This window comes from Rhamphochromis longiceps, linkage group LG14 (genome assembly GCF_057381845.1).
Source record: "Rhamphochromis longiceps isolate RC_006_pf linkage group LG14, R_longiceps_female_GT1.1, whole genome shotgun sequence".
NCBI classification, from domain to species: domain Eukaryota; kingdom Metazoa; phylum Chordata; class Actinopteri; order Cichliformes; family Cichlidae; genus Rhamphochromis; species Rhamphochromis longiceps.
Genome location: NC_140570.1, coordinates 21,365,068 through 21,388,223, shown reverse-complemented (window position 1 = coordinate 21,388,223; position 23,156 = coordinate 21,365,068). Strand labels below are relative to the sequence as shown.

The following is a 23,156-nucleotide window of genomic DNA, read 5'->3' as shown; positions in this document are numbered from 1 at the left end:
GCTTAGTTGACACTACCAGGCCAGAAGTGTGTCAAGAAAATGTCCCCAACCCCATTAATCCATCACTACAGTGTCAGCTATTGATAAGAGGCAGAATGGATCCATTCTTTCTTGTTGTTTGCACCAAATTATGACCCTATCAATTGAATGTCACAGTAGAAATGGAGACTCATCAGACTCAAGCAAAGATTTTCCAATCTCTTGCCGTTCAGTTTTAGTGACTGTAGCATTCCAGCCGGACTTTATTCAGACGATGCACTCAATGATCATTACGGATGGACCATGGTGGGGTATTCCAACCCATTTATTCACAAATTGCCATAGACACATCGTAAGAGCTGTAATCATAACATAAAACAAATAAACATTCACTTGATATAACCACGTTTCTGTTATGCTAATCAATTCACAGAAAAGGCACAGGAGGTGCTAGCATCAGCCTGCTAGATCGCTCATAAACTTATTAACAATCAAGTAATACATTTACAAATTGTCCGAAATGTAAACAACAAGTACAACACACAAACATACCTGTTCGCCTTCCAGCTAGATGCTAATTTTAAGATGGATGGAAAACGATAACCTTCTCATTAATCCTTTCTGCGGCAAGCAGTTGCGGTACGATCTTCCTTCCCGGAAGTTGCCCGTTCCGAATTTCAAAATAAGAGTCTAATCTATATTATAAGGTATAATTCGTTCAGGGATTTAACTATTTGAAAAATATCAAATAAACAAATAATCTGGGTCATTTACACTCCCACCAAATCATTAGTGTTCAAAAACATAACTCCATAAACATAGGAAGAAAGAACACAATGATTTCATAATACAAATAATGACCAAACAACAGAAGCATAGTATGCAAGGAATGGACTAGTCACCTTCCAACAATAAGACTAGTTTTTGAACTGGCCGTTCGAGCACTGACCGCTTAGTAAGACGTTCACCATTTTTGCCAAGTTTCCTGTCACCTAGACAGAGCTTCACTCTCCTAACCAGTCCATCTCTGTCCATTGTAGTCTCTACGACTCTTCCCAACCTCCATTCATTTCTGGGCAAGTCTTCATCCTTCATTATGACTATATCCCCGATCTGCAGGTTTCTCTTTGGGGTGTGCCAGCGTTGTCTAAAGGCAATGTTGGCTAAGTACTCTTTCTGCCAACGGCTCCAGAACTGCTCGGCCAAATATTGTACGTGGCGCCATCTCTTTCTCGCATACATATCTTCCCTTATGAACTTGCCGGGGGGAGGAAGGGCCATGGTAGACTTCAGGGTAAGTAAGTGGTTTGGTGTCAGTGGCTCAAGACTGTTGGGATCATGTAGGTTTTCAATAGTGAGAGGACGACTATTAACTATCGTCATTGCTTCATAGAAGAATGCTCGGAGGGAAGCATCAGGTAGGTTTCCAGGTGAGAGTCCAAGGGTCACGTTGAGAACACTCCTGACTGTTCTAATTTGACGCTCCCACACTCCACCAACATGACTTGATCCAGGAGCATTTAGGATGAAGTCACACTGCTTCTTAGAAAGGAAGTTCGTCAGTTTATCACCATCTAATTCCGTGAGGGCTTCCTGCAGTTCATTCTTGGCTCCTAGGAAGTTACTGCCTTGGTCAGATTTGATCTGGCGTACGGCTCCACGTATAGCAATGAAGCAGCGCAGTCCAATTATGAATGAGTCTGTAGATAGATCCTCCAGCATTTCAATATGGATGGCTCTGGAGGAGAAGCAGGTGAAAAGGAGACCATATCGTTTTTGCACACTACGTCCTTGCTTGCTATAGAAGGGTCCAAAGCAATCCATTCCACAGTAGGTAAAGGGTGGAGATGGATTTACTCGCTCTGGAGGGAGATCGGCCATTTTCTGTTCTTCAGTCCGTCTCCGAAGCTTCCGACAAACTACACATCGGCGAAGATAGGATGCAACCGTCCTGCCAATTCCTGGTATCCAGTAACCTCTTGTCCTAATTGCACTGAGAATCATCCCCTTGCCTTGATGTTTGACTTCTTCATGACAGTATGCTATGATCATCCTTGTAACATGATGTTCCTTTGGAATGATGGTAGGGTGTTTAACTGAGAGAGGAAGGTTTGAATCACGGAGTCGACCTCCCACCTTAATCACACCATTGTTGTCCAAGAAGGGGTTGAGGTGATGTAGCTTGTTATGAGGTGGCAGCTGACAACCTTTCTTCAGTAGCCGCACTTCCTCCGAATATGTTTGTCTCTGCAGATCTTTGATGATGAGGCGCTCGGCTTCTTCTCTTTCCTGCACTGTAGAGAGGCCGATTGACTTATCCTTGTTGATCCTTCGAAGAATGCGAGCCACTGCACAGATGGCGCGAGTCCAGGATGAGAACTTTGCCAGCCGATAAGTAAGAGAATCTTGTTCTACAGTTTCCGTGTTTAGAGTCCGTGTTTCCTTAACTTCTGGATCTCCGACTGACAGTTCCGGAGCCACCTCTTCTGAGAGGTCAACTCCCTTTTCCCATAGAAATGCAGGGCCGGTAAACCAGTCCGATGATATTAGCTCATGGACAAAACAACCTCTAGAAGCACGATCCGCAGGATTCTGGTCAGTAGGGACGTATCTCCATTGCCTTTGATTCGTGTAGAGATGTATCTTCTGGATACGGTTGGCTACGAATGTATGAAAACGTCGAGCCTCATTATTGATGTACCCTAGTACAACCTTGGAATCGGTCCAAAAATGCTCTTCAATGTCCGCATATCCAAGTTCTTCCTTCAAAACATTGCTGGTTTTCACAGAGATGACTGCAGCCGTCAACTCTAATCTTGGGATCGTGGTGACCTTTGTTGGGGCGACGCAAGATTTGGCCATGACTAAAGCACAGTGGATGTCTCCTTCTTCATTGCTAAGCCTCAGATATGAACACTGTCCATAGCCAGTAGTGCTTGCGTCGGAGAAGTGATGTAACTCACGTTTAATAACCCTTCCGAAATCTGCCGGGACATAACTTCGGGGTATATTTATCCTCTCCAAGTTGTTGAGGTCGTTTTTCCATTTCTCCCACCGTGGACGAAGTTCGTTGGTTAGAGGGTCGTCCCAACCTGTTCCATGGCAGCACATCTGCTGCAGCACTTCCTTTCCAATGAGCAAAAAGGGGGCTATGAGACCCAAGGGATCGTACAGGGATGCAACAATGGACAATATGCCTCGACGTGTTGCAGGCTGTTCCTTAAGGTTGGTGCTGATCTTCAGGCAGTCTGATTCGACGTAGCATTGGATACCCAACGCTCTCTCTGAAGGTAAGTTATCAAAGGCAAGGTTGAGGTCTTTAATGTCTGATGCACGTTCAGTTGCTGGTATGCTTACCAGGACAGCTTTGTCATTGGACACAAACTTGTGGAGCCTAAGACCACCCAGGGCACAAAGTTTTCTGGCTTCTTCTGCTAACTTGATAGCCTTCTCTGAGCTGTCTGTACTTGTGACTCCATCGTCGACATAGAAATTTCTCAGAATGAACTGAGAGCCTAATGGGTATCGGTCTTTATTTTCTGTAGCCAAATGCTTCAATCCGTAGTTCGCACAGCCAGGCGATGAGGCTGCGCCAAAGATATGCACCCTCATACGGTATTCTTGGGGCTGTGCACCGAGATCTCCTTTCTTCCACCAAAGGAAGCGCAGGTAATCCTGGTCTGACTTCTTCACATGAAATTGGTGAAACATTTTCTCTATGTCGCACATCAATGCAGTAGAGTGCAACCGGAAGCGAAGAAGTACACCGTTGAGATTGTTCATCAGGTCAGGACCAGTGAGCAGATGATCATTCAAACTGGTTCCCTGGTACTTGGCAGAGCAGTCGAACACCACGCGCAGTTTGCCTGGCTTCTTGTCGTGGAATACACCGTGATGAGGTATGTACCATTTTTCGCCCTCTTTCCCATCATCGTGGACTTCCTCTGCATCACCCCTTTCTATGACCTCCTCCATGAACTTGATATACTGTTCTTTGTACCCTTCATCCTTTAACAGCTTCCTCTTTAGATGGCTCAGACGTATGACTGCAAGCTGTTTGTTGTCAGGTAAGGTAGGTCTCTCCTTAAAGGGCAACGGCATCTCGTAGTGACCTAGACTGTTCTTTTCGATGTGGTTCTTGAGTTTGTCCAGGAACAGGATGTCCTCCTGAGACACTGGTTTGCCGTCTTCCTTAGCATCCTTAAAGTCAGACTCTAGAATGCGAATGGCATCTGCCGGAGTGACTGGTGGGAGCTCCCTGACTGCAACTCGGAAGCACTGTCCCGCCGTACTTGAGGTGTCGGGGCATGTCGACGTACCACCAACTATGCTCCATCCTAAGTCGGTACGAATTGCATAAGGCTCATCGTCTCCTCCTGATATGACGTCTCTTGGTGCCATTGCTCGTGCGCAGTTATAGCCTATCAATAAACCAACCTCACAGTCCTGTAGAGGTGGAATCTCTTCTATGACCTTGGAGAGATGATTCCACCTTTTAGCTGTCTCGCATGTTGGGATATGGGCTCTGTTTACTGGTATGCAATCCTTGGTATAAGCAGGAGGAAGGTCGATGAGGAGGGAAGAGCGATAACCCCGAACACAAAGCCCTGAGACTCTTTGGCTCTTTACGATCACGTCGCGTCCAATCATCGTAGTTAACTTCAGCTTAACTGGACAGGAATCTGCCTTTAATACATCACTCAGTTCCTGGTCAACAAACGTCGTGTCGCTTTGCGTGTCCAGCAAGGCGTAAACCAGTTTCTCAGTTCCTGTATCCTTTTTTGACACCCACACAGGCACAATCATTGATGTGTTAGTTGGCTGTCCAGTAATCACTGACATTGAAGTTGCAGCAGCCTCCGTTTGGCCGGCATTGCTCAGGATAGTGGTTTCCTGTGGCAGAACTCTTTCCTTCTTTAAATAGTTGTCATCGTGTAAACAAGTGGGATGTTTACCCTTGCACGTGTTGCATGAGTGTCGATGTCGACAGTCTTTTGCACTATGTCCAGGTTTGGTGCAGCCATAGCAGAGCTTATGTTCTCTGACAAAATCTCGACGCTCCTCCAGAGTTTTAGCAATAAACTTGGGACATCCATGTAGTCTGTGTTGATTATTTTGACAGAAGGCACAAGGAGACCTTTCCTTTCCTTTAACTGGCTTGAGCCTCTCGGTGTCAGCCTCAGTCTGTGTGTTTAGAACGCTTGCCTTGTTCCTCTTAGGGTCTCTGCTGCCTTGTTTTGCAGTGCTCGACTCAGAGCTGCGGAGGGCATAAGCTGAGGTGATTGGATTACAAGCAATCTCTGCCTCTGTCGCCATAAATGCGGCGAAGTCCTTAAAACTGGGGAATTCCTTATTGCCCTTTAAGGCTTCAGTAACCTTCCTGTTCCAGTGAGATGCTATCCACTCTGGTAGTTTAAGGATTAGCTTCTTATTCTCTTCACAGTCGTTCAGTATTTCGAGGCTCTTCACATGTGTCATTGCATCTTGGCAAGCGTTTAAGAAATCTGAGAAGTCTCTTAATCCTTCTGCATCTCTTGGTTGGATCTTTGGCCAATCTGTGAGCTTATCTCTGAAGGCTTTCTGTATAATAAAGGTTTGGCCATATCTGTTATCCAGTTTGTTCCACGCATCCTTATAAGCGTCGCTGTCATTCCTATAGAAAGTTCCTTCTAATGTTTTACGAGCTGGGCCGCCTACATACTTCCTCAAGTAATAAAGTTTGTCTGCTGGGGAGATGGCCTTTTTGTCAATAAGTGACATGAATGAAGTTTTCCACTCAATGAACTGAATGGGGTCCCCACTAAATACAGACGGCTCTGGAACTGGAAGTCTATTTAGAGCCATACTGTCTTGTAGGGCTTGGGCAAGGGATGACACGTTTAGGTCGGGTGGCGATGCTGTGACGGTGGGAGTTGGAGGGTTGATAGCAGGGGGAACATGATGATTTCCCACTGAACTATTAGAGGAATGGAGACTGCCTTCCTGCGAGGCTACCTGGCTGTAGACTTGCAGTTTGGCCCGAGCAGCCCTCAGATTCCTTTCTGCTTGAAGGCGTTCAAGTCTGCGCTTTTCTACTTCCATTTTTCTGTGCTGTTCCTCTATCTTCTCCATTTGTCTCTCTTCTTCCAGCAACCCTTCAAATTCGACTTCCTTAGCAGCTAGCTCTGCTGCTGCATCCGCCTGTTTGAGTGTTAGAGTAGTGCCTTTGTGACTACGGATTGACTTTGTCACTCTAGATGCAGTGGATCCATAGATGGAGCGTGCGTAGCTGTTCTTAAGCAGCTCCCTGAGACGGCAATGTACTTGTTCTGCATCATAATCACCATCGAGATCTGACATTCTCTCGTAGGTAACTTTCATAATTTCGGCTGTAACTGCCTCACAACTGTCAACGTGACGTCTTAATTCTGGAGAAGGTGTAATGTGACTTCGTATTTCAAGGTAAGTGTTTAACACAGTTTCTTTCTCTTTCTCCAAAGAATCCATCAAAGATGCCAGCTCGCCTTTACTAATGTCTGACTTGAGCTGCTCTCTTGACTCTCGGGCTCGAATCTTCCATCTTTCGTACGTTGAGATGAACTTTCTTTCCCTTTTTCTTGCTTCCTCCTGTTGCATTTCGAGCGCCTTTGGAGTTGGGATTTTTGTTCGAGTGGAACGTCGGAGGCCTTCCTTAAGCTCACCTTGTAAGTTGTTCAACGTTTCTTCTCTGCGTTGAATTTCCTTCTCTAAAATTTCTATTTCCGTAGTTTCTGATGTGTCTTCAAGAGACGCCTTAAGCCCTTTGATTTTATTCTGCAGGTCGACTACCTGATGCTCTAGTTCTGCTTGTGAGGAGGGAGTCTCCATTTCCTTCATGTTTATGTTATTTACTTATCTAATTTGCAGGCTTTAGTTAATGAGCTGCTTGTGGTTACTATAACTTAAAGGCTGCATTAACAGAAGGGAGGAGAATCTTTGCACTTTAAACCAAGTTGAAATAGAAGCGGATAACCAACACAACATTGAGAAGAAATGTATAAAATCATAAATGCAACCTGCTAGCTGTTGCAAACTGATGTGGTAAAGTAAACCTCTTATGCTAAACACAGATCAATACACCATTACTATTGTACAGTTACAAATTGAACTAAATGCCCCTCTTTCACCCCCTTTTGGGTCAGTAGAAAGAATGATAAATATACAGTAGTGGTGGTAAATACCAATAAACAAAATTACTTCACTTGTTATTACTTCATGTCCGTTGTGTCTTAATGCAGCAGATGTCCACAGTAGTTGACGACCTTCTCTCTCCCTTTAACCACCACTGATGAGAATGAATGTCCTTTCCTTGTCGATTAGAATGAAATGTTCCATACCTTTTCTGACCGTCACATCAAACCATTAAGCCAGCTGCATGATGATTATAAAGTCTCTGTCTAGAAGACCCATAGAATGGCACTGAGTTGCTCCGTGAAATGTCTTGTCAATCCCAGACAAATAGCAACACAGCTCCGTGACTCGTCCTCGTGGTTCCGTGGTGCAGGATGGCAGCAGGATGATGCGGGGGATGAGCTCTTACTGTAGCATTCCAGCCGGACTTTATTCAGACGATGCACTCAATGATCATTACGGATGGACCATGGTGGGGTATTCCAACCCATTTATTCACAAATTGCCATAGACACATCGTAAGAGCTGTAATCATAACATAAAACAAATAAACATTCACTTGATATAACCACGTTTCTGTTATGCTAATCAATTCACAGAAAAGGCACAGGAGGTGCTAGCATCAGCCTGCTAGATCGCTCATAAACTTATTAACAATCAAGTAATACATTTACAAATTGTCCGAAATGTAAACAACAAGTACAACACACAAACATACCTGTTCGCCTTCCAGCTAGATGCTAATTTTAAGATGGATGGAAAACGATAACCTTCTCATTAATCCTTTCTGCGGCAAGCAGTTGCGGTACGATCTTCCTTCCCGGAAGTTGCCCGTTCCGAATTTCAAAATAAGAGTCTAATCTATATTATAAGGTATAATTCGTTCAGGGATTTAACTATTTGAAAAATATCAAATAAACAAATAATCTGGGTCATTTACAGTGACTCTGTGTGAATTGTAGGCTTAGTTTTCTGCTCTTATTGAATAGGAGTGGCAACTGGTGTTATCTTCTGCTGCTGTGTGGTCAGAGATGCTCTTATGTATAACTTGGTTGTAAGAAATGGTTATTTGAATTAGCGTTGCCTCTATTTCTGCTCAAAGGAGTCCGGTCATTCTCTCCTGACCTCTGGCATTAACAAGACAAGTTTGCCCAGAGAACTGTTTTGGGACTCAAGTGAAGCACAGTGACAGCCATTATCCACAAATGGAGAAAACTTCTCAGGAGTAGCGAGCCTACTAAAATTACTCCAAGAGTAAAATGACAATTCATACAGGAGATCACAAAAGACCCCAACCTAAAAAAAAAAACTACAGGCCACACTTACCTCGGTTAAAGTTCCCGATCCAACAATAAGAAAGAGACTGGGCAAAAATGGCATCTATGGGAGAGTTCAAGGAGAAAACCGCTGCTGACTAAAAGGAACACAAAGGCTCGTATCACATTCGCCAAAAAAAACCAAACATCTTGATCATACCCAGGACTTTTGGAAAAATATAACGTGCACTGACATGAGAATTATTTGGGAGTGTTACATCCCTTAACATCTGGCATAAAACTTACACAACATTCCAAAAAAGAACATCATACCAAAAGTCAAACATTGTGGTTCTGTGATGGTCTGGGGCTGCTTTGCTGTGTCAGGACCTGTAATTGCTGGAGTTTGGGCCCTGATGCTCAGGCACACTTGGGTTATGGAACAGGACAGCAGGTCCACCTTAATTGGAGATTATGTATTGGAATTTCAGGAGCGGGACCACACGCTCCTTCCGGTTGTCAGGTTCCCACAGTACTGCAAGCTGGTCATTCTAGTTTACGTGCCCCACCCTCCCTCCCACCTTATTCTCAATTCTTTAACTTCTTTATTTCTATTTAGTACATGGGGATCTGCCCGGCCCGGGAGCCGTCACCAGTCCCCTCTGAGGCCTTCCTCAAACCGCAGCTCAATTCATGTCCAAGCATTCACCTTTACTTACTAAAACGCTGTCAAACCTAAAATGAGGACGTGGGCCCAGCTAGTGAAATGGCTCATAAAGCACAAAATGAAGGTTGTAAACACAAGGTTTGTGTGCCGATTTCTGTGAAAGAAACGATCAAGGAGAATTAAAGCAAAAATGATTTGAGCTCTTTTTGCCATTGTTTTATGACAGATAATTATGTTTCTTTTAGACACAATATTATACCTACTGCCTCAAAAGACAATAATAAATCATTAAAATCGGGAACCTCACAGGCAGGATAATTAGTAGCTTTGTTTACAGTACATCGAGTGCAAACACTGTAGAGAGGAGGGAAATAAGTCGTGTGCACAGTGCACATTACATCTCTTTGCGCTTAATTAGAAATGAGATTACAGGAGACAGAGAATAAATACCATAGGGGGATTTGCTCCCATGGATGTGCAGGGAGAAACATTTACCTATAGATTAAACTCCATCATCCATTTCATGTGAATCTTTTAAAACACATCTAGTGACTGGAACAGCTCTACGTTATCCATTCCTTCATTAAATGTACAGGAGACTACATCACAAAGTCACTAGAAAAAGAGTAAAAGACATTTCAAGTATGAAGTTTATTTTGTGTTCTCTTAACAAATGTTTTTTTTTATAATGATGGTTAATTATGTAATCAGCCTATAAAACACTAAATCCCAGAGTTCAAATATTCCACTATATATCCTGAAACATCCAGCTATTATAATGCATAAGGCAGAGGACGTGCAGTTTGATTTTGAATGTTTTTCTTTTTTAATTGAAATCGTTTGAGGTCTTTAGAGGATCACAAGAAAATATCATGTGTCAAGTGTGAGCAGTATAATACACGGGCAGTTATGATGATCTTCAGGAAGCGACACAGCAACTGACACCTTGCTGATATTCAGAAACAGTACAATCTCAGGTTGAAGGTTCTTCATATAGCAGCTCTACCAGCACCACTTATCAGTTAATATATTCAGAATCTCTGATTTGTTCATCTGTTTAATGAATTATTTACCTCCACTTATAGAAAGCCAAAATGTATTAACATTTTCCTGCGCTGTGGTTTACCGGCTCACACATTACCACAGTGTTCCTCCTTTGTATGAACATTATTACCATTAATATTGAGCAGATATTGTATTGAACTTATAGTTTCCCATCCTTCATGAATTGTCACCAATCTAAAGCTGTATGTTGCAGATGCTCCCCTCCTGGCTTTTGTTGTAGAATTTTGGCCAGGTATTGAAGAGGGGATTTCCCTGCTGCTCAAACACAACACTCCTTCGATTTCCTCAATCTTTCTTTTAAGGGTCATTTTGTATTTGTTGACGTCATGGTGAAAGAATCAATTCAAATCACATTTTAGGATGAAAGAAATAAGTTTGAGATTCTGATTTCCTTCATTACACCTGCAGCCACAGTGCAACAGTTTTAGTACTGCAGAATTTAAGATTTGGTCTTTAAGTGAAATTGATGTGGGGTTGATGTGGTGATTTTCTCTTCTCTTATTTCTTTAACACTTTAAAGGTATAGTCAGTCGTTTTTTGAGCTTTAAGGTTCTAAGGGAATTGTTATAAATGTACACCGATTACTGTAATTACATCTTCTAACAAATCGATGGGTTCTCATAAGGTGTTTGTGTGAATGCATGCAAATTTCAGTGATAGTGAGGCACTGTTATAACGTTACAGCTGGGATTCATTTGATGGTGTGACTACGGTGTAACTCAACAAACTGCACAAGCCAATTCATTTTTAGTTATATAGTTTTATTTATATAGCACCAAATTAATTAATTTATTGATTGATTGATATATTAATTAAATTATTTTTATAGTGCCTAATTACACCAAGGAGTGTGTCCTATAGGCTAGACCAGCTAATTTCACAATGTGACTTCCAGCCTTCACAGTTATCGAAGGATGCATCCCCTGAATTGGGACAAGTATGGGATAGACAGGCAGAGGGCTGACTAGAGATTAGAGACAGGTTAGCGAAGGAGCTAAAGGTGCAAACCGAACCAAAAACTAAAGCAAGAGAGAAAAGTGACTATCAAAAAAACAGAAAATGTAAAATAAGCGACATGGAGATGCTGAAAAATGAGAAATCAAGTGGTAAACGTGAATTAACTAATTCAGGGGGGAGAAAAGACAGGCACTGACATAATGGAGGGAAAGGAAAACAAGGAAACAGAGGAGTCTATTAATAAAGACCAAAAAAAACACTCACTCACACACAGACACAAATGCAAACCCCTAAAGTAACATTGAACAACAATAAAATTTAACAGCAATCCAAACATAAAACCACAAAGGTTAACTGGTCAGATAACAATAAAGTAGAGAATCAGACTCAATAACATCACAAGAAACAAAGCTCAATAGTAGAATAATAAAGAAACTAAAACAGAAATAAAAAAAAACATCAACAGGCAGAAAATCAAAACTCCAAACACTAGAAGAACAATAAAAGAGAAGCGGAGCTACAAACAGTTTAACTAGGAATCAGGCACTCCAAAACAACACAAAACCCTAGGGCCATGACACAGGGATGTTTTTACAAACTTTACTGACTGTGTCTCTTTGTCTGAGTGCAATCTACCACTCCAGAATGCTACAGAGCAGCCTGTTAAAGTGTTGGTTTCGACTTAATTCAATGATGCCTAAATGATTAAATTTTTTCATAGACGTCATGGGCCCCCCCCCTTTTTTTTTTCTTGGAGATTGGAGCTGGCTCTACTTAGCACATAACTACTCTGGACTTGTTTTTGGAAGTGCTTGCTGCAGCACTAGAGATAAGTCTATAACAAGTGCTGACCTCAGTGGTGACTCCCTGCGCCTGGTTCTTCCTGTTAAAAGGGAGTTTTTTCTCCCCACGATTGCACAGGGCTTTCTTATAAGGGATTTACAGTAAGTTACAGGTCATGTTCTCCCTTTAGTGTTGCACAGTCTTTACCTTGTAAACTGCTACTATACAAACTGAATTAAAAAATATGTTGAATTTAATTGAATTTAGTATTTTTATAACAGCAATTATTTGTAACTTACTGTCTTATAAGAATAGAAGATGTGAAACATGTCACGTACTGTATAACAAAGTTGTCCATTCATCTGTCAACACTCAAAGGTTTGTTTCATCTCGCTGTTGTTCACAGTTCATAGAATCTTATTTGCACTTCATTGCTTCGCGCTCTATCCCCTTCCCTCATCAAAATCCTTGTTATTCTTGTGACGCTGGCAAATGTTAATTATTAGTGATTTTTGGATGAGTTGACGAAGTTGAATGTGGCGCGTCCGTGCATTGTAGAAGCCACAGTGGTGACATAAGCATTTCATTTCCGTCTTTTGTGGGTAGACACAAACAGAAGCATTACATAATCAAGTATATTATGGAGGATGATTATGTTAAAACAGTGTGTTTTCTCCTGTTGGAGTTTCATGCATATCAATGCGTTTGTGTGTGTCTTTCTGTTTTTTAGATGTTTCTGGTGGCATTGTCCTTTGCCTACTTCGCAAAGGCTCTGTCGGGGAGCTACATGAAGAGCACAATAACCCAGCTCGAGAGGCGCTTTGACATCCCTAGTTACCTAATAGGTGTCATTGACGGGAGCTTCGAGATAGGTGAGTAGGCCTGCCTGTGACTGCTGTTATTTTGTTGTTCTATTTGTAGCCTCTGTGTCATGGGCTCCCCTCGCTTCTCCCGTTCTGTCTTTGGGGCGAAAATATGAATGGGTCATCAAGATATTCAAGCTTCAGATAAAAGATTCATCAGAGTTCCCAGAAGAGGACAGAGGGGTGTGTTTGCGTGTTTGTGTGTCTGTGTGCGTAGATGATGAGTCATAATGTTGAGCAAGGACATAAGCTGAGGTCCTAGCTGTTTTTAAGCTATGGAAAGCCACATTCTAAAATTTGAAAGATGTTGTTATGCAATATTTGTTTAGTGCACTTGTTAATGGGCTACAAAAACACTGACCCTTCACACAATATAAAATCAGCTGGGATGGAACTCCAACATAAATCATATGCATTCAATTGATTTCCTAAATGCTATTTAACAAGACATGAGAGTCAGGTCACATCAGAGTACTGGCAGGGACTAGAAAGATAGCTCATATTTCTCCCAGAGTAGGATCAAAACTTTCCTTTTTGTTAAAGGATATAGATAGGGCTGGACCCTGAATCTTTCCTTAGTTACACTGTAATAGGCTTATGCTGCTGGGGGCTTCCTCCCTTTTTACTGGAAGAAACTTCTGGAAGGCTCAGGGAGGGGTAGCTATCTAACATGACTAGTCAGGGGTGAGAGGAAGACAAAGTTCAGTCACTTAAATCACATTTCTTCCATTTGAATTTTAGCTTGACTTGTTTTTAGGGTTGCCAACCGTCCCTTAAAAAACGGAATCGTCCCGTATTTAGAAACAAAAGTACACGTCCCGTATTGAGCTAATAAGGGACGCACTTTGTCCCGTAATACAGTGAGAATCAAAAGTAGTCTATAAATGTTAATGGAATTAACGCTTTGTTTGAAAACATAATTCCCAGCCCCTCTCCTGCTTTGTGACCAATGAGCTGACAGCACACTTATGACAATTCGAGTATGACAATTCAGATTATCTCATTGGTCGAGGAAAGGTCGCTTGCGGAGAAAATACCGGAAGACAACAGATGACCACAACAACAAGCATGGCCAACAGGGAAACAAACGCCGACACTGCGGTGCACGTCTCGGATGACAGTACACCTAAAGCTGGGCAAACACTGTGCGATTTTTTTCAGTCACGTTATTCAGCTCTTGCTCAAACTGCACGATTGACTCGCAGGGATTAGAAGTTTGCAGGTCACGATGCAGGGTCTCACACTATACGGCCCGATGCTCTGATGCGACCTGAGTGCTCACACTGTGCCTCCATAACATGAAGGTTATAACAGAAAATCTGTCGCTCGCTCTCTCTGTCTTTCACTCACACAGACACACCACCATCAACTTTGCTAAATTGCTAATGAAAAACATGATCAGGCAGCTGTGATTGAGCAGCAATGTAAATCCAACTATTTTCACGGTTGTTGTGGTCGTGATAATTTTGTGATGCCACATCGAAAAGGCTCGGATGAGCTTTCCAAAGTTCTACAAGTGCCTCCATCACTTGTGTCCAGATCACACGCTGCACAGCCGTGCTGCGCCGTCTTTTTCACCGATGTTTACGTGTTTGCGCGTGAGCAGTGTGAGCGGCTGTGGTGACACCCTCACGAGCGATTGATGATCGGGAGCTGGTCGTGAGGTGTTAATCGCTTCTCGTTACCCCATGTATACTACACGATGCACGATGAAGGCCAAAATCGGGCCGATCACCAAATCGGTCGCACGACTCAAAAATCGGCTCAAAATGGGCCAAAAATCGCACAGTGTGAGCCCAGCATTAGACCAGCAATGTTTGTTCGCTCAGAGAAAGAAAAAAAAGGCTGCAAAAGTACAGGGAGGAATGGGAAAAGGAAAACACCTGGCTGGGAAAGTGCACGATAACACCTATAAAGCGCACTGCACTGTGTGCCGGCGCACTTTTTCCATAGGCATGCTTCTAATGGTGGGCACAAGAAGAACATGAGGGGCGTGAAAGCTCGGGGAACCCTTAACCAATTTTTTGTCCACCAGGCCACGGCAGAAGCAGATATGGTATGTAAACACTGGTTTGTTGTTTAAACCCTCTGGTTAAGGTTAATATGGGCATGTGCGGTGAATATCAGCGCTATGTGGCCAGAAGTGTGATAATATAATTTATTTTGTGTAATAAACAACTGCAAGGATGGATGATTACAACAAATAGATGACTAATACATAAAAGTAATACATAGATGAATAATGATGATGAGTTAAGGTGCGTAATCATGGGAACAAGTGGGTTTACAAACAGGAGCAGCTGATTAGCATTAGAAAAGCTGAAATAATACCTCAACTGAAGCCAATTGTACTAAATGCACTAAATGTGCACTGTTACAAGAATATTTTTCATTCTATTGCTTTCTATTAATTTATATAATTTTAAGTTAAGCAGGACAAAGTTCTTTTAAAGAAATATTTACTTATATTCTCAAAAGTTAAGCATGACAGGCTTCTGTTTAAGAAAGAGACCTGTTTTACTGTGTTAATGTTGTCATTTTGAGCTAAAAATAAATGGCTAAATGATCATTTGTTTCCCATATGGTCATATCACAAAGAATATGCATCTGCTTAAATCAAATTCAAGTCAAATGGTTAAAAAATAATTTCACACACACAAAAAAAAGAGCTACCACACTGGGAAGGGTGAAGACAACTGGGTTGCCCGGCCCTGGCCACGAGGTGTCCCTTATTTATTTTTCAGGGAGTTGGCAACCCTACTTGTTTTACAAGCTCAGAGTTACTACTAGGAAAAGTCACAGATGTACTTTGAAACAGTATATCAGCACACAGGCTCATCATTTAGGAACTTCCAAAACAGAAGTGATCATTTACGGCGCTCTTTTTAAAGAGAAACTCAATGAATTTTACAAATCAGAATGTGTGCTGAAGAGGTCATAATACATTTATTGAGAAGTTGTAAACACCCTTTCAAGCCTCAAGAGCAAGAAATGTGTGGATGTGAAAATATGATGTTAGAAAAAAATGAGTTCTTTGTATTTTAATCATATGGTAATAATAGGATCATCTGTAATACATTTTTCAGTCAAAATTCAGTCCGAGTAGTGTTACAGCATGCATACAATGACCACTGTATATACTGTTATCAGGTTGTTCTCCAATGGTCCACTTACCAATTTCTGGGGCAGTTATATACGTAAGTCTAATCCATTCATCTGAAGCCTCTTGTAGGTTATAAATTATACATGGCTTGCAGTGCAGACTCAGTCCCAAAGAAACATGCTATAGAAACAGGCTACAGAAGATAAAAGTCATTGTGTTACAGTGGGAGACAATAGTAATGAAGAATAATTAGCATCTATGATCTGCAGCATTGCGGGTCGCACATGTGTGTGAACCCTGGTAGTCTGCCGGAGGAGAAGATGGTGATGGCACCTTGGGTGGAGTCGATACGGAGTATCCTGATTCTCTCCATCTCCTGTGAAAGCTGCTGGTCTCATGTGGCTTAGGCAACAGGCTTTTTCTATAGGACTGTTGCCAGGGTAACATAGAGGCAGAGCAGGGCACTGTGAAGAGGAAAGAAAAGGGAAAAAGGACAGTGCAAGGAACAAGAGAGGACAACAGAGGGGGTGTGTGAGGGGGTCGGGGAGGAAATAAAGAATAATAAAAAAGGGAAGCAGAGAGTGATAGTAATAGATGCTGATCTTCAGAGAGATCATGCCTGCAAGATGAGCTCAGGTGACTGACTATACGTACATACACATACTACGCTACATGAACCATTCTTAGTTTGTCATCTTCATGCGTTGAGCAGCCGGCAGCGCTGATATATTCCTCTATAAACTTGTTTAGCTTCAAGCTCACCTCTGTATCCCTCTGTCTCTCACTTTTAACAGGTTTTGGGAAAACAAATCTGTTACTAGATAAAACTTAGATACCCATAATCCATTGATGAATCTACGAGTATAATAAGGACTGCGCTATGAGAGGCATGTGGTTATTTTCTTTAGAAGGCACTACTGCAAAAAGTGATAAGTATTGTAGGATACTATGTAAGATGAGATTTCTTCACCACTACACCACCCCATTTAAAATGGAGTTTCCATGTCACTGATCGTGGGCAGAATGCGCTAAAAAAAGGTGGCAGCAGGGAGCCTTGTTTAATTTTTCTGTCATGTTTGCTACTGCGTGCTGTAAATTCTTCTCTCAAAGTAAGATCTCACGCCACTTGAGCAACTAGGATTTCCGCATGAAAAATTAATGCATCACCTTACTCTGACTCATTTAAATGTCACGCATGCTATTATAACATCTACTGACTCTATAGTATAGGATAAATATTTTACTTTTACTGCATGGAAAATAATCGCCTCGGCCTTTTCCTTTATGATTTGTATCTGTACAGGTACAGAAAGCAAGTTAAAAAAAAGACCTTGCTAATTTTATTCTCAGCACGCAGAGCCACATATGAACCAAACACTATCAAAAACCCCATAAAAAAACAATCCCAAGCTAGTGCATGGAGGCAATGATGTGGTTTTTCCCCCATGTCTGTGCTTTCTGCTCTAAATCAATGATATTTCTTGCTCAAACTTTCCAGGCAACTTACTGGTGATAGCTTTTGTCAGTTACTTTGGAGCCAAACTCCACAGGCCAAAGATCATTGCAGTGGGCTGTGTATTGATGTCCATCGGCACCTTCATCATAGCTCTGCCTCATTTCATCATTGGTCGGTGAGTAATCCCAACTAACAGGTCTGTTTGCTCTTTGACTTTAACCATAACCCTAATAGCAGATATTAATTATTGTATGAAAGACTCAAATAATCAATTAATGTTATTCATTTTTGTCAGGTGATGACTTGGGATAGTTTTAGTAACTGTGGAAATAAATGTCATGGTTATTTTGGAATTTTAATGATTTTTGTAACTGTTTTTTATTTCTAATAAGAAATGAGTGTACATGTTTGAATTTATTTTGCAGTTTGTCTAATCCACACAGGCTCAAAATTATAAATACGGTAATTTAAATATTTTAATAAGGGATACTGAAGGTTCTGCAGTGTTTTTTAACTTGATGAGGGCAATACCTGTTGACTTCTCGTTAGTGATGATGGTGTACTGTGACTGGCAGTTTGTTTTTTCCCAGCATAGAAAAAGGATTTTCTTGACAACAGTCATTGGACTGACTAAAACTCAAAACAATGGGAATGTCAAAGGAACTCAGTGAAGATCCAAGAGGGAGAACTTTCGATTTATACAAGTTGGGAAGGTCTCTTTGAGACATTTCTAAAATAATTGCATATTCCAGATCATCAGGTCAAACAATTGTATGCAAGTACAAGTAATTCAGTGTATTACCACTTTACCAAGGCCTACAAGAAGACCCAAACCGTCACCCTTAAATAAGAGGAAATTGCTTATGATGTTTAGGAACAACCCAGTGACCACCAAGACTCAAACCTTCCATGAACTGGAAACTGATGGAACACCATCACTGTGCACAGCGAAAAAGCTTTTTACGTCTCTGTGGACTGAGAGAGTGCTGACCACGAAGAAGCCTCGCTTCAAAATTGACACCTCCAAGTTTGACACCTCCAAGTTTGACTGGAATTTGTAGCTGCTCACATGTACAAGCCAAATGACTTCTGGAGAAAAATGTTACGAGCTGAAGAGACAAAGATTGAGCTTTTTGACCACTATGACACAAGGCATGCTTGGAAGAGTAAACATGAGGCTTTCAAACCTAAGAACACTGTACTGGCTCTCACGCATGGTGGTGGTCACATCATTCTCTGGGACTGTTTTGCTGCTAGTGGTGTTGATACAAACCACAACCCTATTAAAAATGTGTGGACTGTGCTTAAAAACCAGGTAAATGCCAGAAAACCAGCAAGTATAAACTTGCTAGTCAAGAAGAGTGCTCAAATATCCAGCTAGAATTATCCCAGGAGCTTGTTGACGGCTGCCACAAATATCTGGATGAGGTGCAAATGATATTTAACCAAATATTATTGGAGTGTATGAATATATTTGAGCATATATGTATACTTTTACTCTGTGTGGATTAGAGAAAATCCAAAATAAAGTTCTTGTTTTTTAAAATCATTAAATATGCTGCAAATATTTCCACCGTGGAAAAAGAACAGTTCAAAAATAATTAAAGACCCCATCACATCCATGCCCATGATGAGTGTGTGGAAAATCCGGAGGACAGCTGCGTATGCGCTTGCTATATAGGGAGTGCAGAATTATTAGGCAAGTTGTATTTTTGAGGAATAATTTTATTATTGAACAACAACCATGTTCTCAATGAACCCAAAAAACTCATTAATATCAAAGCTGAATGTTTTTGGAAGTAGTTTTTAGTTTGTTTTTAGTTTTAGCTATTTTAGGGGGATATCTGTGTGTGCAGGTGACTATTACTGTGCATAATTATTAGGCAACTTAACAAAAAACAAATATATACCCATTTCAATTATTTATTTTTACCATTGAAACCAATATAACATCTCCACGTTCACAAATATACATTTCTGACATTCAAAAACAAAACAAAAACAAATCAGCGACCAATATAGCCACCTTTCTTTGCAAGGACACTCAAAAGCCTGCCATCCATGGATTCTGTCAGTGTTTTGATCTGTTCACCATCAACATTGCGTGCAGCAGCAACCACAGCCTCCCAGACACTGTTCAGAGAGGTGTACTGTTTTCCCTCCTTGTAAATCTCACATTTGATGATGGACCACAGGTTCTCAATGGGGTTCAGATCAGGTGAACAAGGTGGCCATGTCATTAGTTTTTCTTCTTTTATACCCTTTCTTGCCAGCCACGCTGTGGAGTACTTGGACGCGTGTGATGGAGCATTGTCCTGCATGAAAATCATGTTTTTCTTGAAGGATGCAGACTTCTTCCTGTACCACTGCTTGAAGAAGGTGTCTTCCAGAACTGGCAGTAGGACTGGGAGTTCAGCTTGACCTCAACCCGAAAAGGCCCCACAAGCTCATCTTTGATGATACCAGCCCAAACCAGTACTCCAACTCCACCTTGCTGGCGTCTGAGTCGGACTGGAGCTTTCTGCCTTTTACCAATCCAGCCACGGGCCCATCCATCTGGCCCATCGAGACTCACTCTCATTTCATCAGTCCATAAAACCTTAGAAAAACCAGTCTTGAGATATTTCTTGGCCCAGTCTTGACGTTTCAGCTTGTGTGTCTTGTTCAGTGGTGGTCGTCTTTCAGCCTTTCTTACCTTGGCCATGTCTCTGAGTATTGCACACCTTGTGCTTTTGGGCACTCCAGTGATGTTGCAGCTCTGAAATATGGCCAAACTGGTGGCAAGTGGCATCTTGGCAGCTGCACGCTTGACTTTTCTCAGTTCATGGGCAGTTATTTGGCGCCTTGGTTTTTCCACACGCTTCTTGCGACCCTGTTGACTATTTTGAATGAAACGCTTGATTGTTCGATGATCACGCTTCAGAAGCTTTGCAATTTTGAGACTGCTGCATCCCTCTGCAAGATATCTCACTATTTTTGACTTTTCTGAGCCTGTCAAGTCCTTCTTTTGACCCATTTTGCCAAAGGAAAGGACGTTGCCTAATAATTATGCACACCTGATATAGGGTGTTGATGTCATTAGACCACACCCCTTCTCATTACAGAGATGCACATCACCTAATATGCTTAATTGGTAGTAGGCTTTCGAGCCTATACAGCTTGGAGTAAGACAACATGCATGAAGAGGATGATGTGGACAAAATACTCATTTGCCTAATAATTCTGCACTCCCTGTATTACTAGTACTTAATCTGTTATTTAGAGCATCATGGGTCAGCCTATACCAGCATGTTGCCTTTTCATTAAGCACTTTCCTTTCTTCTTTCACAAATGCACATAGTCACATGTAACTGTACAAACGTCCCTCCCAGCACAAGTTGAAGCTATAACTAGTTTGAATGAGTATTTTTGTCTCTGTCGCTGATCTGAACTGTTTGAATTTTGTGAACAGCTATGAGTTTGAGACATCAGTGCGGTGGGTAGTGAACTCAACTCTTAACCCCTCTCCGTGTCGGCCAGACTCACTAGCAAACCTGACAGAAGACGGTACACTACCTCAAGTGCCAGCCTCAGGTTTGTGCTGACACACACACACACAAACACACACTTGTGTAAATAAAAAATATGTCTAATTGTACTTGTCTTTTGCTCAAGGTTGTGAAGGCGAGTCCAACCTGTCCATGTGGATCTATGTGCTCCTTGGAAATGTTTTGCGCGGGATTGGAGAGACACCTGTTCAGCCTCTGGGAATCTCGTATATAGATGATTTTGCCACTGAGGAGAATGCTGCACTTTATGTTGGTAAGAAAAACATCACCTAGTGGTAGAGATACATTTGCTCTTACCTATTTTGACTGACATACTGCAGATGCACAACCAGAGAGAATCCCACATTGCGATAGATTTGAAAACTGAACGATATGTAGCAGATGTTTTGGTTATTTCTGTGGGAAGAAAGTCATGGGGGAGATAATCTATGGGCTTTATCTGCAAATCACTGATGACTTTCCTGCAGCATTTTATCATAGTTCCTAAGTCAGAGGTAGCAACTATGTGCTCAGACATGTTGTGGTTCAATTCTGGTGCCAACTTTTTGGCATGGGCAACAGTCTGTGCAGGTAGAGAACATGAAACTTGTTCTAGACTGTAAACCTGCACTGCATCAAAGGTAAGTTATGTGCATTGGATGTGCTACCAGGGCTAATGCCAAAGCCAGTGTTCTATTTCTACATTTACAGAAAATGATACTCCTCTGCACCGAAATTAGGTAGGATCTTCTTTTGCCCGTGCTTCACCTTTCCACAAGTTTCAACTTGGTAGTTTTTGCATAAACTTGCTCGAGGACAGAGAGACAGACACACAAACGAGGCAGCTCCTATCATTTAGCCAATAAATGCTCAGCTACAGTTCAGATGTAATAGTTAACACAGCCTTTGTTTGAACACATTATTAGCTCAGAACAATGTGAGGGTAGCAGAAAGTTCTGATTTTCTCTAAAGGAGAAAAAAGGTGATTTAAGTGACTTTGAACTGCTGGTCTGCTGAGATTTTCCTGCACAACCATGTGCAGAAGAGTTCAGAAGAGAATGACCAAACTGTTTTCAGGAAAGGAACAGTAACTCTGATAACCACCCATTACAGTCAAGGTATGCAATGTCACTGGGCAATTTTGCATATGAGCACCTCTGAATGCACAGTGCGTCAAACCTTGAATGAGATGGACCACACTGGTTATCACTTCTGTTTGCTGAGAACAGGAAACTGAGGCTACAGTTTGCCCAGGCTTACCAAAATTGGACAACAAAAGATTGGAAAAAAGCTGCCTGGTCTAATGAGTCTCGATTTCCAGTGCAACATGCAGAGGTTAGAGTCAGAATGTGGTGTAAACAACATGAAAGCAGGGTGGTGGTGTAATGATGAGGGGGATATTTTCTTGGCACACTATGTCTATCCTTTTATGACCACAATGTACTCATCTACTGATATCTGACTGTTTTATATGTCATGTGTCTCTTTTGGCATGACTGTCACATCCTAGGTTGTGTGCAGACCATTTCAGTGGTTGGCCCTGTGTTTGGTTATCTATTGGGCTCCCTTTGTGCCAAAATCTATGTGGACATTGGATTTGTAAAAATGGGTGAGTTTCATACTAACACATTTTTTAAATTGTTATTATGAGGCTAGACTGTCTACACAAATCGCTGCCATTAACACCATGACTCTGATTATTATCTGAGTGACTGTGGAATATTAAAAGTCCCTCGATTCATCTTTTGGTTTAATTATTGTTGCTGATATCATAAAAAAAACAACGGTGCCACAATAGCTGATAAGAGTTGATAAACATTAAAGGGTGAGCCCCAGCTAACAGTCAGATGTTAAAATAAAATCATAATAATAAGCACCATCACCGTTAGGAAAAAGCTAGAGGTGGATAAAATGTTTTGTACCCATTAAAATAAATCATATTTGACTGTGGTTTAGGGTCCTAAGGCCAGATCCACAAAACTATGCTGACATGGTTGTGTGTACACAAAAAGACAGAATGTTTTCTGTTTTAATAAATTGTAATCATACATAGCCTGATATGCTTTTCCACAGTTAAATGAATATACAAATGCCCCCAGATAAACATCTGCAACTGAAACTGACTTGTGCAACTGCAGAACAGTTGGCTTTGCAGACAATTGGGGTTGTGGCTATTTATTTTACTGATTTATAATGTTTATTTTTAAATGATGAACGTGATAATATTTCTACACATATATCTACATATGAGTGAGCAGAATCTGTAGCAGAGGGATGACATTTCCTGCACTGGAAGCTTTCAGTTCTATGGACCAATACATGTTTGAGCAAACTTTGGCTGCTTTGGTTGT

General features: G+C 41.5%; 2 protein-coding genes and 1 long non-coding RNA gene across 3 annotated transcripts in view; 1 reads left to right on the top strand and 2 right to left on the bottom strand.

Moving 5' to 3' along the window:
- Positions 1-23,156, top strand: part of LOC146653991 (solute carrier organic anion transporter family member 1C1-like) — a 48,393-nt gene that overhangs the window by 9,284 nt on the left and 15,953 nt on the right. Inside the window, exons 3-7 of the mRNA XM_085429178.1 lie at positions 12,587-12,728; positions 17,321-17,453; positions 20,730-20,851; positions 20,933-21,079; positions 22,316-22,414. Coding sequence (XP_085285304.1) covers positions 12,587-12,728; positions 17,321-17,453; positions 20,730-20,851; positions 20,933-21,079; positions 22,316-22,414 — 643 coding nt within the window. The remainder of the gene's footprint in view (positions 1-12,586; positions 12,729-17,320; positions 17,454-20,729; positions 20,852-20,932; positions 21,080-22,315; positions 22,415-23,156) is intronic.
- Positions 282-1,408, bottom strand: LOC146653993 (uncharacterized). The gene is made up of 2 exons (XR_014914750.1): positions 532-1,408; positions 282-338 (listed from the first exon to the last, which is right to left on the bottom strand). It is a non-coding gene; the product is annotated as an uncharacterized LOC146653993 (long non-coding RNA).
- Positions 1,425-8,692, bottom strand: LOC146653992 (uncharacterized). The gene is made up of 3 exons (XM_085380539.1): positions 7,847-8,692; positions 1,551-7,653; positions 1,425-1,483 (listed from the first exon to the last, which is right to left on the bottom strand). Exons 2-3 carry the CDS (start codon positions 6,832-6,834, stop codon positions 1,425-1,427), a joined length of 5,343 nt encoding a protein of 1,780 aa, XP_085236665.1. The 5' UTR covers positions 6,835-7,653; positions 7,847-8,692.